The 19,042-nt window shown below is 39.9% G+C and overlaps 1 protein-coding gene and 1 long non-coding RNA gene across 3 annotated transcripts; one reads left to right on the top strand and one right to left on the bottom strand.

Annotated features, from left to right (window-relative positions):
• The first annotated feature begins 4,280 nt into the window (after positions 1-4,280).
• LOC149269483 (uncharacterized) lies at positions 4,281-17,486 on the top strand. 2 transcript variants are annotated; one of them, XR_016270083.1, is made up of 3 exons: positions 4,281-12,445; positions 12,502-13,104; positions 14,930-17,486. It is a non-coding gene; the product is annotated as an uncharacterized LOC149269483 (long non-coding RNA). The 2 variants fall into 2 exon arrangements; XR_016270082.1 differs by having other exon boundaries at positions 4,281-13,104.
• On the bottom strand, positions 14,827-15,965 carry LOC108612702 (uncharacterized). Its single transcript, XM_089468876.1, has 2 exons — positions 15,799-15,965; positions 14,827-15,610 (listed from the first exon to the last, which is right to left on the bottom strand). The coding sequence occupies exons 1-2, from the start codon at positions 15,850-15,852 to the stop codon at positions 15,035-15,037; spliced, it is 630 nt and encodes a 209-aa protein (XP_089325002.1). The 5' UTR covers positions 15,853-15,965; the 3' UTR covers positions 14,827-15,034.
• Positions 17,487-19,042: the final 1,556 nt, after the last annotated feature.

The following is a 19,042-nucleotide window of genomic DNA, read 5'->3' as shown; positions in this document are numbered from 1 at the left end:
TATTCGAATTTAGCGCCCCTTGCCGAATTTTGTTATTGTCGCGGTGGAAAATTCAAATTAGAATTCAGAAGCAAAGCAAAAGCAACACCAAAAGTCAAATGAAACGCTATAAATTATCGCATCCTTGTTGGTGGTTGTTGTTGCTGCTGTTGTGGTCCTTATTGTTGTTGTTGCTGTTGTTTTGGCGTGTTCTCGCTTCTAAGCTGCTCCTGCCGCTGGCTTCCCCTTCGCGCATAGCCCAACATCTGGAGCAGGTAAATTTGAGCGCGATTTGTAACGGTTTTGGCTCTGTCGTAATTAAAGGACATCCCAACACGCTTCGCCCTGGGCACTTTGGCACTTTAATTCGTTTTTGCGTTTCACATTTGTAAGGAGAGAATTATTGTGACAGGTTTCCTTATTTTGTATATTACGTATGGCTAAATTTAAAGCCCAACACATTTCAACTATTGCAATGCCCGGGAGATTTCGGGATCATTAAGTTGTACTGTTTGTGTTATCTCTTGAAGAACGGAGATGATTCTTTTCGTTGATGCGAATGAGCAGCTTGAAGCGACGCCTTTAAGTACTGACAAAAACAAGTAAGAAAGCTCCAGTCGAGACTGCTCGACTAGGAGATACCCTGAACCCTCCAAGCTGATATTCTAATCATTCTGCACTTCTTTTATGCACACATACGTACACATGCATCCACACGCACGCATAAGCCTGCGCTCTGCTAACTGCGCAGTAAGCAGCGACTGCGCTTGGGCTGCGCTGCAGTGTGGGCAATATTATGAGAATTTATTTGTCGAATAATTTCTTTTGTAAACATATGATCTTAATGAAACTTTCAGAGTGTAATCATATGGTAAATATGTGTGTACATTCCAAAGCCCAAGTCTCTAGTACTTGAAATGCGTTTTTTACAAATTGGGGGAGAAGGGGGCGTGATATCCAAAATCTGTAAGTTACAAAATCTTTGTATCGATTAACTTTATATACAACGCAAATTTGAAGACTCCAGGTCTAAAACTGTTCAAATTAGGCTAAAAAAACAAAATCAATTTTTCGATTACTCTCGATAAAAAAGTTATCGGACGATTTATCGAAAAAATAAAGCAAACTCGTACTGCGTATGGTACTCACGAGTATGCATGCCAAATTTCAGCTCTCTAGCTCTTATAACTTCTGAGATCGACGCACTCATACGGACGGACGGACGGACGGACGGACGGACGGACAGACGGACAGGGCTATATCGACTCAGCTCGTCGCGCTGATCAAGAATATATATACTTTGTGGGGTCTGCCACGCCTCCTTCTGCCCGTTACATACTTTTTCACAAAACCATTATACCCTGATTTCCCATTTTCAATGGGTTCAGGGTATAAAAAAAAACAAATTACATCTGTGTTAAAGCCTGAAAACTTTAAGTTCCCGCACTCCAAGCCGGCGAGGCAGCAAGTAAAATTTGAGACCGCGAAATTGCGATGTCGCCTAATTCAACCTTCGCTAATGAACGCGGCCTCAGGAGCTGCCTGGAATCGCTGACCGAGCTAAACCGCAAAGCATCCCACTTCGGACTTCCCCCTGTCCCAGCTTGGAATAATAAAATCAACGCCTTAAACAAAAAAGTTGATAAATTGGTCCATAACCGACACAAAGTCAACAAGTAAGAAAGCTCCAGTCGAGACTGCTCGACTAGGAGATACCCTGAACCCTCCAAGCTGATATTCTAATCATTCTGCACTTCTTTTATGCACACATACATACACATGCTTCCACACGCACGCATAAGCCTGCGCTCTGCTAACTGCGCAGTAAGCAGCGACTGCGCTTGGGCTGCGCTGCAGTGTGGGCAATATTAGGAGAATCTATTTGTTGAATAATTTCTTTTGTAGACATACGATCTTAATGAAACTTTCAGAGCGTAATTATATGGTGAATATGTGTGTACATTCCAAAGCCCAAGTCTCTAGTATTTGAAATGCGTCTTTTACAAATTGGGGGTGAAGGGGGCGTGGTATCCAAAATCTGTAAATTACAAAATCTTTGTACCGATTAACTTTATATACAACGCAAATTTGAAGACTCCAGGTCTAAAAATGTTCAAATTAGGCCAAAAAAACAAAATCAATTTTTCGATTATTCTCGATAAAAAAGTTATCGGACGATTTATCGAAAAAATAAAGCAAACTCGTACTGCGTATGGTACTCACGAGTATGCATGCCAAATTTCAGCTCTCTAGCTCTTGTATCTTCTGAGATCGACGCACTCATACGGACGGACGGACGGACGGACGGACGGACGGACGGACGGACGGACGGACGGACGGACGGACGGACAGACGGACAGGGCTATATCGACTCAGCTCGTCACGCTGATCAAGAATATATATACTTTGTGGGGTCTGCCACGCCTCCTTCTGCCCGTTACATACTTTTTCACAAAACCATTATACCCTGATTTCCCATTTTCAATGGGTTCAGGGTATAAAAATGCCCAAGAAAATATACTTTAATGAGTTTCATTGCGGCTCGAAGCAACGACTGCGACCACTGTGCCTCCAATTTGTCAGCCACCGCTGCGGTAGATAATAAAAATAAAATTATAATAGAAGAAAAACATAAAATTTACATAAACTTACTTTTTAGCTCACTGCAATCCCGAGCCACAGCCAAATTTCTGATGACCACAAATCAGCGTGAGTCGGCCGGGTTCTCTTTGATTTTAGTCGGATAAAAAGTTCGTGCACAGCGACAAGGGACAAGGGACAAGAGTACAAGGGAACTTCACTCATATCGAGATTAACTTACTGTGAAATCTCATGTTGTGTTAGGAGTACATTGCAAACATACCTGAAATGAAACACAAAGAAAATATTTTGTTTAGCTTCTCATATTGCTTATTTACCGAGGTACACGTAGTTTGCTGGCTTAATTAGTAATATCTTTTGACTTTTATTTTCCTAATGCTTAGCAATAGGAAACGTCGTGGATCCCCTAAACACGAATACAAATTAATATTGACGCAAATTAATAATATCTACTAGAGGTTTACGGTCAAACGATCTCTTTGTTGAATACTCTCATAAAAAGAAAAGACACGCAATTAATAAATACAAACGATTTTACATCGATAAATTGCCTTAAGCAAAAATAGAAATCTTTTTTGAGGTGAAATGTATTTCTTATTCATTTAAAGGTTGACTGATCGAATTCATTATATTATTCTATACTCTAGTTATTTTCATTTATGCATCTCGAAGTTTCTAAGCTTTGATTTTATACGTCGTCCATGAGCTAATGCACTTTTTAGACAAATAAATAGAAAAGTATATAACACCTAATACTAATGTATTTTAGTTTCTTTAAGTAATATTTAGAGGCGTATATGTATAGACCGTATATGCATAGGCATTCTTCTTTAGAAGAAAATGCGATCTAGCACTTTCTGTCAGTTGGTCTCGTCATAAATGAACTTAAAGCCCAAATTGAATTTCAAATAATCGATACATTTTCACGTTGAGTTTCCTTGTTTCATTTATGTAACATCAAATGTGTAAAGTAGAAGTTATTTTTTTATACCCTGAACCCATTGAAAATGGGAAATCAGGGTATAATGGTTTTGTGAAAAAGTATGTAACGGGCAGAAGGAGGCGTGGCAGACCCCACAAAGTATATATATTCTTGATCAGCGTGACGAGCTGAGTCGATATAGCCCTGTCCGTCTGTCCGTCCGTATGAGTGCGTCGATCTCAGAAGTTATAAGAGCTAGAGAGCTGAAATTTGGCATGCATACTCGTGTGTACCATACGCAGTACGAGTTTGCTTTATTTTTTCGATAAATCGTCCGATAACTTTTTTATCGAGAATAATCGAAAAATTGATTTTGTTTTTTTACCCTAACTTGAACATTTTTAGACCTGGAGTCTTCAAATTTGTGTTGTATATAAACTTAATCGATACAAAGATTTTGTAATTTACAGATTTTGGATACCACGCCCCCTTCTCCCCCAATTTGTAAAAAACGCATTTCAAGTACTAGAGACTTGTGCTTTGGAATGTAGACACATATTTACCATATGATTACACTCTGAAAGTTTCAATAAGATCATATGTTTACAAAAGAAATTATTCGACAAATAAATTCTCATAATATTGCCCACACTGCAGCGCAGCCCAAGCGCAGTCGCTGCTTACTGCGCAGTTAGCAGAGCGCAGGCTTATGCGTGCGTATAGATGCATCTGTATGTATGTGTGCATAAAAAAAGTGCAGAATGATTAGAATATCAGATTAGAGGGTTCAGGGTATCTCCTAGTCGAGCAGTCTCGACTAGAGCTTTCTTACTTGTTAATAAATACATATTTGCAAACTTTTTTCACTTCTGCATAAAATCGATTTGGTCGAGGCTTAGTTGCAAATAAAGCCAATGTCTCAAAGCTGTCAAAGTAAAAATGAGGTCGATTGGCCAAACGCGTAGCAATTAAATTCAAATTTCCCTTATGCAATATTCACACATCCAAACACACTCAATTTTCTTCAAAATGAATCGCAATTTCAATTAATTTTTATATGAATTGTCAGCTGCTGCCACGGCATGGGCTAGACATGTGAAGGTCGGGTATGAATCTCTTTCAATATATGTATAAGTACAAAATATATTTGTAACTGCATGGTTACATAATTCTGTATATTGTTGGTCAGCGAACAGCATATGATTCGATTATATTGCAATCCGATTCCGAGAGAGAAAGTGAAATAAAACTATATGTAATACGACTTATATTAATTATATGTTAAATAATATTAGTTATGGTCATGTGTATTTTAAAGTATAATTGTATTTGTTAAGACTTTTCTAGGTCTAGTCTTTGGTTCAGGCACAGAGTTACTCCTCCACCTCCCTCGGGGGCAATGTTTATTGGTTGAGTACAGCTCTTCAATTGATATTGATATTAAACTTGATATATCAAATTACCTAATGAAATGATAATTAGAAGGACTTCGAATAGTTTGTAGTGTTTGGGCATGTACCTAATTCTGATATTCAATTCGAATAAATGCGAGTAAAACAAATTAGGATCAAGAACTATATTCTCTATGAGAGTTATTGCAGCGAATGGGAAGAAACCAGCTTTTCCTTCTAAATAAGCTTGAATATCATCAGATCGTAATGGGAAATCTAATCACCATTTCGCTAGTAATATATAACGGATAACTAGCAGCTCATGATACTAGCAAGCCCTATTTGAACAAAGTTTAGCTAAGTAAATTATAAATTTACGACATTTTTATGACTCGCCAAAGCGCACAAGCACAAGCACTCGCCGGAGAGGCGGGAGGTGAGAGGCGAAAGGCAAGCGATCCATTGACAATAAGTCAACGATTACAAATAACTAGTTGCAACTTTACTCCATCTACGGGCTGTGGTCTAGCGAACTAATTAAAGGGCTGCAGACGCGGCTGGCTCTCATGCTTTGGTGCTGTGGTGTTGGGTGTTTGGCTGACAACAACAGGAAGACGACAACAGCAACAAAAACAGCGGGCAAACAAAGGGAAGACAACAAACAAACAGCAAGGCGACTGCGGCGCAGTTTGCTGTGATTTAATTAATTTCAATGCATAACGTCAACTGTGAAACCGGAACCAGAGACCGAGCCCGAGACCGAGCCCAAGCCCAAACCCAGGCCCAAGCCCATGTCCGACGACGCAGTCAAACTTGACACCGAAAGCCGAGCCCGAAAGAGAGCCTCGACTAGAGCCGCAGCCGGACGAGGACAACAGCGTTTGGCGTCAACTGGACTGGAAAATTAAATCGAGTAAAATTTTTTGTGACTCTTTGCTTTAAGTTCCACGTTATAAACAAACGCTCTTGCCCCGAATGATGAGCGAAGAAAAACGGAATGCAGATGGCAAATCCTGCCAGCTGCCCAGCCAAAGCCCAACACCAGCCCGCAGCACCACAGCAATAACAACTCCATCAGGGTCTTCAAGTTTTCATTTTCCTGGCGCTTGCTGTAAACATTTTTCCACGACATTGCGTCCGCTCTTCAATTAGCATTTTGCATATCTCGAACTCCGCAGAGACTGCAATTTACATTTCTAATTCTGCTAGGCTATACAACGCTACATTATACTTATATTTGATATTTTCAAAACATATTTAAAATTTATATAGTTTCCATAGAAACAATCAGACTCAACTATTCGCTAATATTTATTATTTTGTTTTTTATTATATATCAAATTTTAAGAGAATATTTTCGTATGGAAACAATCAGATTTTGCAAGCTTAACCTTAAAGGCATTTCACCTGATGTTTCCTCTTTAAGAGTTAGATTTGCAACATGCATTTGATCTGAATTAAATTTGCGTAGATATTAGCTACGCATTTAAAATGTAAAATGTGCAGAATGCATATTAAAATGTTGTCTGCTAAACAAACTAAAAAGCCTGCCTCGATTCAATGCTCTGCGTTGGGCTTCTATTGGTGTCTATAGAAATTATGCAGGCAAATTTATTACGGCACAGAATTTAAATGAGTTGAAATCGTTGTCATTGTTTTATTTATACAAAATGTGCGCTTTGTTGTTGCTGCAATAATGAAAGTTACTCAATTGGAATATTTCAGCTTATGTGCTTAACACACACACACAACGCACACATGCACAAACACACACACACACACATGCACACATGCACAAATAAGAGAACAATGAAAGTGAACATTTGACAATGCAGTGCTCCACTCCTGACAGACACCATGAACTGTGCTGCAGCTGTACCCGAGGGAGTCGCCAATTTATGCGCCACTCCCCCTTTTGGGTCGCATGTCCTGCGAAAGTTGGTGCCCCCGTCCATTAGTCAGTTGGTGGTCCTTTGTTGACTTCATTCAGTTTTGCGGTACATTTGCTTTGTATTTTTGCCCCCATCCCTCTTCCGCTCGCACTGCATTGCATTGACATTTGGGACTGGATCTGAAATCAAGCGAATAGTTTTCGTTGTCCCCAATATGCTCTCATCCAGTTGCAGGTCAAAATTAATGGCAATCAAAGCAGTTTGACTCGCATGTATTGGCAGCTGGTGGGCAGCAAATGGTCGTTGCTCTCGGCTTCAAATGGAAGGGCTGTTATCTTAGGGAGAGTTGGTTTTTTAATAGACTCTCTGAATAGACAATATATACGTATGTATGTTCGCAACTATTCTGTTCATTTTGCTTGAGGCAGCAAGTGGGTTTTAAAGGCGAGAGAGTTTAATTCTCGCCCAAGTTGCGTACACAAAGACAATCGAAAATGTCTGTGAGGACTCTATTAAACATCCTTTAGAGTGCGCGCAGCAGCAGAGAGATGACGGAGTAGGTGCAGCAGCAGCAACTTCAACGGCAGCTGGCAGGAGGCAGCGCACAATAGGGCTGAGTCCCAAAGTTGTCGCCTTGGCTATATAAACCTAGCGCCCAGGAGCAACAAAGATGGCGCAGTAGCAAATATTACCAGGACGAAGACACAGCGCTGGCTGGCTGGCTGGCTGCTGTGGATGAATATATTTGTTTTAGGGATAAAAGGAATTCAGTAGGGCTTAAAAGTGCGGATGAGTGCCACTTCATGAGCAGCACAAGGAGCAAGACGACTCACGCGACAACGGCGACGACGAGCAGGAGCCGGGCCTGACAATGAGTCTTAGAGGTAAGCGCTGGCAGAGCGGGCCGGGGCCTGGGCACAAACAAAGCGCGCGAAAAGCGCTCAAGAAAACACCGAAGAGTTAAAAATGACGTTAAAGTAAACAAGATGAAAATTAAAAGCCGGCAACACGAGGCACTGCGGAGCTGAAGCTGAAGCCGAAGCCGAAGCTGACGCTGACGCTGAAGCAAAGCCGAGCACACAGCCTGTGCAAGGATTTGATTTAAAAATGGAGTGGTATTTAAATAAGAGCTTGTTGCATATTCACAAGCGCGTCGTCGAATGGCGATGTGTGGCAGCCAGAAGCAATTTTAGTTGCAGCTTAATTGTCATTGCCACTGGGGCAACGCTGGGGCTGGCTGCTCCAGCTAGGAGCAGCTGGAAGTGGAGCAGTAGGAGTTGTAGCAGGAGTTGCAGCTGCAGGTGGAGCTCCAGGGGAGGTGGAGGTGGATGTGGATGTGGAGGCTACTCCATTTACAATTTTTTGCCCACGTTCGGCTTTTGTGTGCACTCTCTGAATAATTAAATACGGCCAAAAAGAATGCAAATGTGGTTCGCTCTGCAACATTTTTCTACCAACGCGCTTTTTTGCTAGCTGCAAGAACCACCTGTGCAAGATTATTCAGTAAAAATACCATTATATATATATATATGTATATATTTTTTTTTATTCATGCTGCGTTAAGAGCTCACTGTGCTAATGAGCGAGGATTTTAAGAGCTGTCCTGGTTTCCAGGCAAAACATGCATACCCTTATTATTATACACACATTAAATACACCCGGAGGTCGACTGCCTGGAAAGTCAGATTCCTGGAGAAGCCCCGTAAGACTGAGGGGGATCCGAGCTACCACAATTGCGCTGCCAAAGATACTTTAATGAAAACATGTCAAATTTATTTTCCATGACACATTTGAATGCAAATTTAGGCAAAGCGTGTCAATGTGCAAAACAAACAATGAATTCTGGTTCACACTGAGACTGCAACTAAGAAGCAATGCGAAGCAATATTCCCACCCTGGCAGGCGGCTGAAAACTGTGCCAGGGCTCTCACATTGGGCTCTCACTTTGGGAATGAGCCAGCTTGGGTGCTGCCCGATTGACGTGGCCAACAGCAGTCGTCTCTCTAATCCGTTAATAGAAACATTAACGAGGCATTTTTCGAAAATTATTTCAAGCACGCGACACCATCGCAGCCAGCTCAGCCAACACAGCCATCGCAGTCAACCCGCCAACTCGCCGAGCAAATCAGCACTGGCATGTTCAAGTCAGCTGGCTCTTCAGCACGTCAGTCAAGTTCACAGCGGAGTCGTGTGGGCAACACGGGTAGTTAGTTGGCTGTTTGGCTTACTGAGGAGGAAGAAGCAGCAGCAGCAGCAGCAGCAGAAGACGAGAAGACGAGTCACGTGACGGGCGTCGTGAAAAACATTTTCATTCCGCTTTAATTTGGTCGATCGTTAACCCTTTACCGGGAGGACCCTCTCTTGGCAAATTGCAACACCGACCGGCTGGCAATCAGAGGAGCTCGTGCTGTTGCCAGTTCGCAAGTTCGCCAGCTCGCCAGTTTGACTGCAGAGTTGAAGTAGCCCTAAATAATTGCATTGTAATGTGAAATAGCAACCACCCAGAGGTATACCCCAAGTCGCGCTCCTACTCCTGCTCCTGCTCCTTCTCCAGACCTCCGCGTGACCCCAGCTATTTTTGCACGTTCGTCTTGCCACACACAGCTCCACACTCAGTGCAGTGCACTGTGTTTATGTGTCGGTAATTTCCAATCTCACTTTGCAATCGTTTTACAACATTTTGCTTTTATTTTATGCCAGAGCGGTGCTGGCGAGCTTTTGATAGCCAACTCCTCGCCCAGGACTCGACTCGCTCCTGCGCAAGCTGTTTCTTTTTTGTTTTGCTTTGTTTTCGTACCCATCTCCACCCCTGCTGGCAGCACCCTGGCACCCCCTATGCTTGTTATTTTTGCTCATATTGCAACTTACTATTTATGTGTCTGCTGCAATTAAAGCGGAAACTAGTTGAGTGCCACAGTGGGACGGCTGCGAGCATATAGCCAGAGCTTCAAATCGGACTTTGAAAAGGGCTAGAAGGCTCTGCTAAAATGTATACCAGTTTAATAGAACTTGGCATAAATTTGATGACTAATTTCAAGTTCGAATTGATCAGCAGACATTCATCGTGCATTCAGCAAGGCTGTGTAGAGTATTTGCCTGATGAGGCCCATAGTACAGGTCTACAGGGCCGACTAGCGCAGTGTTGCCTGTCCATAAGCATAGAACTCCTTTTTAATTTGTTTTAAACCGATGACCAGAAACGTGCACAATTTCCATTAACTCAGCCCGCATCTAAATGAAGAAAATGATTTGGAAGCCCAAATGCAAATTTTAGGATATAAGCTTTAAACCTGTGCAGGGAAATAACATGGCAGAAATACTATTAGTCGAGCCGATTTGAAAATTAAAAAACCATTATTCCCTTATTTCCCATTTTCAATGGTATCAGGGTGTACAAATATATAGCCTAAATTACACTAATATAACAAAAACGGAAATTCGAATTATAACAATTCTTAGATTTAATTATAAAGAACTTATATTGGCCAGCTGACGATTTTATTTATTTATAAATTGTATTTCTTTTAGGATAATAGACTGAAGTATTTGGATTTTGTTTTTAATATTTTAAATATTATTGGAAAAGAATTTTTTAGTTGTATGTACACATAAACGTGTTTACTTCTAAAATTACATTGTTCTTTGAGAAAAATATTTCATTCAAAATGAAAAGCTCTCGAATCTCGGCCGTTATCTGGATCGTCCATTGGATGAAAAATTGTTGATTAAACTCGACACCCACATGAAACGCACATTACAATGCCAAATGGTAATCATGATACCATTATTTCACTCTTGTTTCCCATTGCATTTATGTGCATTTAAAATTCATGTGAATTTGATAACATTTTTAACATTCTGCGAAACACCACCATTATTTCACAAAACTAGACACGTGCACTGCTTCATAAATAATATTTAAAAAATTCGTTTATTTTTAATATTTTCAGAAATTGTGTCTAATCTCCGTTAATCTTCAATGCATTTATGAAGCAGAGACTCTTAAAAAGTATCTGCTTGCTTACTATCGATTTTTATTATTATCGATTACGATATCTTAGGCTCACTTAGTACCAGTACTTCTTGAGGATCACTTAAATTTATTGTATCAATTGATGTATATCAAAGTTGTGGAAACAACCGTATATACTAGGCGTACAATAGGCTAGCTTCTGTGACAGTTGACAGTTCTCCATTCTGGTTGCTGAGCAGCAGCCAAATCATAAGCTGCTTAGGTTGTTCCTTTCTTAAGCTTTATTCATTCTTTGTTGCACACTTGGACGCTCGATTAGTTAGAATGGAAAGTAACTGTTGTTTATAGCTCGTTTCGTGCTGTTATTAAAACAGGGTTTCGCAGCTGAGATCTACAATTGGCAATGAGATACTTACAACAATTCAGTATATTCGCTAGTTCAGAAGCTAAGCTAAAATGGGAATAGATAGACTAGCTTTAACAGTAAAATCTGTCTGATGTTCATAATTTCAATTTATATTAAGTTTTTCATTAGTCGATTATCGAACCATCCAAGCAGAGAAGCTGATAGCTTAACTTAAATAAATGACATGAATAGCGAATTTAAGTGTAGGATGTAGAGTTATTAGTAGTTTTACTGTACATAACCATTATTATTCCATTGGATACTTGAATACCACAACTCTATTATATTACATTTTTATTATGCTAATCATATTAATTGTGAAACGAAGATGATCTTGCTATAAATCAACGTCCACTATCTTATTCATGTACATGCTTTTGAATAAGCGAAACATTTGATAACAATAGACTTACATATCAGGCGTTCGCCATGGCAGTGATTAATACAACATTTACAGACTACTGCAGTTAGCACTTTCAAATGCCAACACCACATGAGAGGTCAAAGCCCCAGTCAAGTGAGCGGGGCAGCCACTTGATCACTAGAGTGAGCCATGCGGAGGCTGCATCTGAGTGGAGGAGTCACGAGCCGAGGAGTTTGCTGCTCCGCACGCATTTCAACAGCCTCGGGCCATGGAGAACGTAAATCAAGTGCAACATTCTGAAGCGACAGACCCGGCAGCTCCTGCATCGCGTGGCAATTTTGAACAATTTGTTACTGGCATCGGGCTGTCGAGGCAGTCAAAGTGCTGCACAGGTGCACTCTGCATCGGGCTGGCACAAATGCAACACATAAAGTAACATAACTGTTTTTGGCACCTGAAATGCTGCCACAGCCGTTGACTTAGCCAACTAGCTGATCAGCAGATCTGTTCAACTTCCGGTTTGAGAAACAACCAAATCAATTGTATTCAACTTTAAAATATTTATTTATTTACTATACAATATTAGAGTTAATTTAAAATGCAAGCACTGGCACCTAGAGATTTCAGCCTGAAATTTCAAATATTGTAAATAGATCAACTAATTACGCCTGAATTTAAAACAAATAAATCAACTACAAATTCAATAATGTGATACAGCAAAAAAGCTGCATTGAAAAAATATTTGTTAAATGTGTTCACCGAAATCGAAAAACCACTATATTTTTCTTTTCTTTCTATAATATTTACCAAGGGTGTGCAAATATCGATTGTTTTTAAGGTTCTTGATAATATTTCCCCATGAGCCTGTTCCAAGGGAGCGCTGAGTGGATGCTACAAGGCGGGCGACAAGTGGAAGAGTAACAAGTGCTGGCTATGGTGACTCTAGAAATATTTTTAATTGCGTATTTAATAGATACACAAACACATGCAAGCTGGCATGGGCACGGGCACAGAGTTCGTCCGACCCAGCAGTATCTGGAGGGGTACGTGGCTATATACGGCACGGCAATGCGGTGCTAAAATGGCAACTGGTGTGCAGTGAAATATGCTCGACCTAACAAAAGCCACAGCAGCAGCAGCAGCAGCAGCAGCAACAGCAACAACAAGAGAAACAATTCCAATAGGAATAACGAGAATAACGCATACGCCGCGTTGTCCCATTTGAAGTTGTTCGCGTATACATAATATTTATGTTGCAGGCAAAAAGCCAAAGGATTAGTGGCTGTACAGCACTCAGCACCAGCAGCTGCTGAAAGGAGAGCCAAACAGAGCATGAAGAGTTTAATTGCTCCAAATGGAATAAAAAACTAAAGTGGCCTTTGCCGAGCTGTGCAATTTTCCGTGCTTTTATGATATTCTATTCAATCAAAGTAAATCAAATCAAATCAAATCAAGCCAAATGAATCGTACATTGCTGGGTTGACAGTTTCCCATGAAAACCAAAAACTGAACTAACTATATATGATTAAACTAGATGCATGGAAACCAGCCAGTAGGGTGGACAAAGAACACTTAGGTAGGTTCCACACTTATGCTTAAATCTTCAATCTAAAAGTCAAATTTTGCCTCAGAGCCTTTTAATGTTGTGTCCCATCAACACAGATTTATTCAGAGCGCTCAGCGTTCGTATGCAAAATCGACTTTAATGCTTTTATCATTCCGTGTGTCCTTGTTGGCACATTTGCCACACACTTGTGTGCATTTTGTGTGTGTTTTTTAGAAATGTTGTTTGGAAAGCGAAACGCTCATTTCAAATGAAACTCAGAAATTCCATGCAGCACTGCGCACTTTGCTTTGCCGTCCTCCTTCCATGGCAGAGTATGCATTACCAGCCATGCGTGAAAATCAGGCCAAGCGCGTGAGAGCTAAATCTATTGTCCGCATTTGGTATTTGGCACAAAACACACCGAACTAATGATGATAATCTCCTGCGTTGCTTGTGGGTGAATTCACAATATCCTTGGAGTTCTCGAATCTGATCAATCCGAAAACGAGTTGGTTCCATTGCCTGTTTATTTACAGAAAATCGCGACTTTTTGTGCGTCTCCACTTGAGTGTGAATCTCTAGATAAGAATTAAATAATTGAATAGTAGACGAGTGATGATTCTACCTTTATAATCACCTCATCATATCAAAGTTATCTAGTTGATGAGGCTTTTTTACCCTTACACACTACAAGTTCGAATACAAGGTATAAGCGATATTTAAGGTAAGCCAGCATACCCTACTTGTCCCTTTCAAGGGAATAAACGCTTCAAGCATTTTTCAATAAATTAATAAGACTGGAGCAGTTTTCAGTACGTATGTTAATATTATTTATTAGCTGTGAGATCTTAAGTCACTTCAGACACTTTTGCAGTCTTGCTTCAAATGTCACATTCATTAACATTTCGAAATTTGAGACAGTACTAGAAAAATAAATAAAATGCCATTTTGCTCCATCTTTGTGTTGCTCTATATAGTCAAAGAGAAATGCGACAATGATTTCCACAGACTGGAGATTACTCGTCGGCTCGATTTCCGAGCCACAGCTGTCAACTGTATAATGCTAATTTCGGGAAAAGGTCGACCGCTCCTTATTCTTCAACGAGCCTATAGAAAATTACTTAAATAAACGCAGTAAAATTTGTTGTACATTATTTTAATTGAAAATTATCAAATACATAGTTTGTAAAACTTTATCTAAATATCGAGCACTATAAGTGCTAGAGGCTTAAATTTAAAATAAATCATATACTCCTGAAGATAACTCCTATTAATAGCTCAAATACGTTAATATACGTACGCCATGGAAGGCTTTGAAAATGGAAAAGGTTCAAAATATAATGATGATTTAATATTCAGTTGATCCCCGATAAATAGAATTTCTGTATCAATCGAATAAAAAAACTGTCATTTCGAACTATCGGTACTCTATATGTATGTATACATACATATGGCTATCTCCTACATAGATAGTTAAGTACTTCACTCTCCCGTAATTATGATTTTAACCCGACTGAACCCGATTGCTTGTTTTTCAATTAACCTCCTGTCAGCAGAAGTTGCTTAGTCTATTGTGAATGAGTTCCATATGGGAATATGTCGCTCTTGTTCCCAGTCAAACAATTCAACTTCATGATTGTTCTTTAATTTGTGAAAACAGATTCGGTGTGTATTTGTCGCAACAAAGTCGATAAACAATAGATAATAGAGGCAGATTAGCAAATATCAAAGAAAGATAATAACAATGAAATGTACGAAAAGAGCAGACATTAATTTATTCAGATATTCAGATCAAAATTCACTACACGCGCAATGAAGAGTAATGTTGGTTTTTCACTTTTCTCGTTTTTTGCAGATGTGCGTCGCTCCGCGAGAGCTGAGATCGTAATAGTATTAGTGGCGCTCCAATTGCTTTTTCTCATTTTTATTGTTTACCAAATAAATTTTTTCATGTTTAGATTTAAAATCGTAAAAGCAATATAACTATAACAAGAAGATTCGAACAATACAGACACTTTGTTGCTCCCGAACCTGGTTGTATATTCGACTCCATGTAGATGATGACTGATGAAATGGTGGACGCATATTGGGTCTTTTTCGATGTCTTACACCGCTTGTGCAGCTCATCTGCGTACGTAAACTGGAAGGGGATGCAGTTCACAATGATGGACTCGTCCAGCTCCATGGGATAGTTACGGCCATTGCAATAGAAGAGCCCGTCGCTGTACACAATGTTGTAGCATCTGGTTAACGGTCCCTCGTAGAATACAATGAGCAGCATTGAGGAGCCAAAATAATCGGCACGCTGCCAGATGGAGTAGGGCGCGTTAATGGCGGGATTGCGATCCTTATACTGCAGCCGAATTTGGCGTTCATACTTTCCGTGGCACACAAACTCGAGAATGTGGCCGTCGATGAAGGAGCAGTTCTTTAAGCTTAGCGTGGAAACTGTGGCGGGGTGAAGGAGTAGAAGCAGCCAAAAAGCAATCAAGTTTATAATGTAAGCTCCTGCGCATTGGGGGCTTACTGGCATGGCCTATAATATTGCAGCAAACAGTTTTAAAGTCATTTTTGACAATTTGTTCAAGAATGAGACACGAAAATCAATGTTAAAAAGTGGTTTGACCGAACTGTCACAATTTGTACATATGAAAATACGTAAAGAACCAAAATAAAGTGTAATTTTGCTTATTCAACCGTCTTGATTGGCTCACTGCTAATGACCTTCAAAATTTCTCCATGCTCTGGGGCCCCAAACTTGAATTCTCCGAATACCATCAACACGTAAAACCAATTTCATGGATTAATGACACTTTATTCGTTGATATTGTTTTAAAAAATATGAGTTTACGTGTCGCAGATATATTTTGTTTTACATTAAACGCAAAGTTCCCGATGATGCTCCCCAAAAGCATCTTTGGTATATGGCCGTGACTCATAAATAGAGTTCGATTGGTCTCTTCAGAGTGGAGATGCGATTGTGAGTAAAATGGCTCTGAGCAAATATAGCTTTGTCAGGTTTTAATCAACCTCCTTTTAGGGCATTTAAATTGTTACTTATAGTTGAAAGAGCTACGGTAACCATGATTCATATTCAGAATAAGTATTTTAGTTCGAAGAGCTGTTTAAAGACTCATGAATCATAACTATTTACCTTTTAATCAGATATTGCCACATTCCTATTCGTTCAATCGAACTCCAATAACTAAGGGGTTGAATGAATAATATACTCAATATAATAAGACCAAAGGCTAATAGCAAATCAACACTGGAAAGTCGAAAAGAAGTTGATACAGGACCCAATGCTTTGCTTTGTGCGATAACTCGACACTCCCCTTCCAAAGCTTATCTAAGAGTGGGCTAGCACTGCAGAGTATATATTTCTTACAGAAATTCTATTGTTTTTGTAGTAATACAGATTGTATGTAGAAGAATTTTCTTAACTCTACTGCTGCACTAGGTCAATCAGCTACTCTCCTATTGCCTGTTACATACACATAGATAAAGGTTTCCAATTTCTCCAATTCGCACGCAAGAATAATAAACGTTAATACTTGAGGTTGGGCTCGGTATCGTGAATGGACTATCCACTTGATGGGTGGGCGGAAAACAGTTTGTATTTCGAGTGCTTTTTAGTAAATCTGTTGCCTGGGACTTTCCAGTCAATCCAAAATTCGTACGTATCATGTTGATCAAGGCATCAAAATTAAGGCTAGTGCTAATATTAGGTCGCCTGCATTTATTGCTGGCATCGCGATCCTCGTTTTACAACTGTTCCATGTACTTCGATAGGCCCATGTACCAAGTGTGCCATGGAAGACTGCCGCATCGACTGCACCTCCACTATCGGGACAGTTATGCTCATGACAATGTTCCGTACGCGGTCTTCGCGCCTGATCCTCTAATGTCGTTCGTCTTCGTCACAATGCACAGATCCCCGATTATGGGGTGCGAAAACCTCACGATTCTAGACTTTAATCTCTTCCAGTGCGACTCGGATCAGACTATTAAGTTTGCGCTGTCCATAATATTCTGTTTCATATATCCGTTCCAGTATATTGGGGAGCTTGCAGACAATTGTATGGACACGAAGACCTCAAGATTTCGCATCATTGAGAAGTCCATTTTGCATTATGCTGACGTGGAAAGTGCGGGCAAAGAGTGGAGGAAAGAAATATCAAATACCACTCCGCTTGCTCTTCTGTTTGCGAGTTGGTTTCTCCTTAATTTGGCATATGGATAACGATTAGGTTTCGAGCCTTCTTATTAAGCACTGAACTTAACATGCTTTCGAATAGTTCGAAATGTAAACGGCATCCAGATGCCAAATTCAAAGAGCATTCCGTCTCTATGCAGAATCCAAACAGACCAGTGTCAATACGATTGTTTCAATAAAGAACTACTCACATTGATTTCTAGTTGGCTGTTGCCAGCACTCAGGCTTTAATTATCAAACTTTGAAATGCGGCGTGAAAGTTTTTTTTTTTTTTTGATTGGGCCGTAACCGATTATGAAAATATTTCAAGATTTATTTAGTTTGCCTCTATAGGCCAGTCCGTTGTTCTAGAGGGTTATGTGTAGGCGTGTGTGTAAGGCTTCACAGGACAAAGCCGAGCAGCCACAAAATTTATTGCGTGTCTCAAAAAGTAAGCGAGGACTAAAATTAGGGGAAATTGATATTAAGAAATTGCATGAAATGCTTAAATGAAGCGTAAAAATAAACACGCCCGTCTAATGGACTGCCTGATTGCTGTCGCTCGGAACTCGCTTGCACGACGAGCCCTGAGCCCTGAGTCCTATGAGCCCATGTCCCTTAGCTAACGTGAAATGTGTATTAAAAATTCTTGGAAAACTAATCAATGTCGAATGTATTTTGATTGTGTCGAAGCGACATCGAAGGCGAAGACCCGCCCCTCAGACGTCTGACTCCATCGATTTCCAACGCTGAACAGAGGAGCGCGTGATTAGAAGAAATTAGAAAATAATTTTCCTCGTTTCTTGTCATCCGCGGCCATAAATTTCTGGTGACATGTGCGCCATGAAGGAGTGCCGGCTGCTCCCATCCCATACAGTTGCGACATCACCAAAGGTAGCTTTGCTATCTACAATCAAAGCTCTTCAAACGCTTTTGTCTTAAGCCACTCAGTAAGTTAGTAAATCGCTTGTTGTTGCATAAGAATATTGATTTCGTGTATTCATTCATTCGATCAACGCATTTGCCCCTATTTTCAATGGGTCTTGCATGAAATAGAGAAAGCTAATAGTGATTCTAAAGCAGTTTAGGAAACAGATACTTGAATATTCAATTAGAATACCTTACGAATGCAAACTCACATTGGGTTACATACACCAAAATAAAAGAAAATTTCATAGTAAATATTTACTGTCCATTTATTTCTGAAAAATTATTGGTATCAATTGCCTTATTCTGTTAATTGAATAATTTATTTCCGTTTGAGTATTTCATTTATGTAAATATTTATCTTTTTGCATTAAAATAGCTTTTGTTAAGCAATTGAAGCATTTCTATTTCATCCCTTATCAACACTGGTAGGCTTACAAATTCTATATTGAATTAATGTTGCATTTTGTATGATGTATGTTGTCGACCCCGTTTTTAACCTCTTCTCACAGGGATTATAATTCGTTGGGAGACAAAGGCGAAAGCAAAAAGCAGTTGAAGCTCTGAGCTGGTTTCATAAAATGCAGCGATGCGATTCTGGCACCCATTGTCCCTGGAGAAGCTGTCGAATTGACATTTCTACTTAACAATCGACAAAGTGAATTTAAATTATTAATCGGGTTTCGAGCTGCTTACTGCTGCAGCGACACATTACTTTTATAAATATGATTTTCGCTGCACTCGAGTGGATTGCAATTTTACATTTTGTAATTTACATTTTAATATTCTGTTGGGCCTGGCTGATAAAGATGATGAAGATGCCAGTGTCAATGCATGTCATTGTGC

This window comes from Drosophila arizonae, chromosome 4 (genome assembly GCF_054131065.1).
Source record: "Drosophila arizonae isolate 15081-1271.41 chromosome 4, UAZ_ARI_1.0, whole genome shotgun sequence".
NCBI lineage: Eukaryota > Metazoa > Arthropoda > Insecta > Diptera > Drosophilidae > Drosophila > Drosophila arizonae.
Note: the sequence above shows the minus strand (reverse complement) of the source record. Positions and strands in the feature narration are given on the sequence as shown.

What these genes read in the sequence shown, in the direction of transcription:
- LOC108612702 (XM_089468876.1), bottom strand. Translation starts at nt 15,852, where the DNA reads ATGGTATTCGGAGAATTCAAGTTTGGGGCCCCAGAGCATGGAGAAATT. An exon ending in AGCATGGAGAAATTTTGAAG is followed by an intron (nt 15,611 to 15,798) that starts GTCATTAGCAGT and finishes GCAATATTATAG; the next exon opens with GCCATGCCAGTAAGCCCCCA.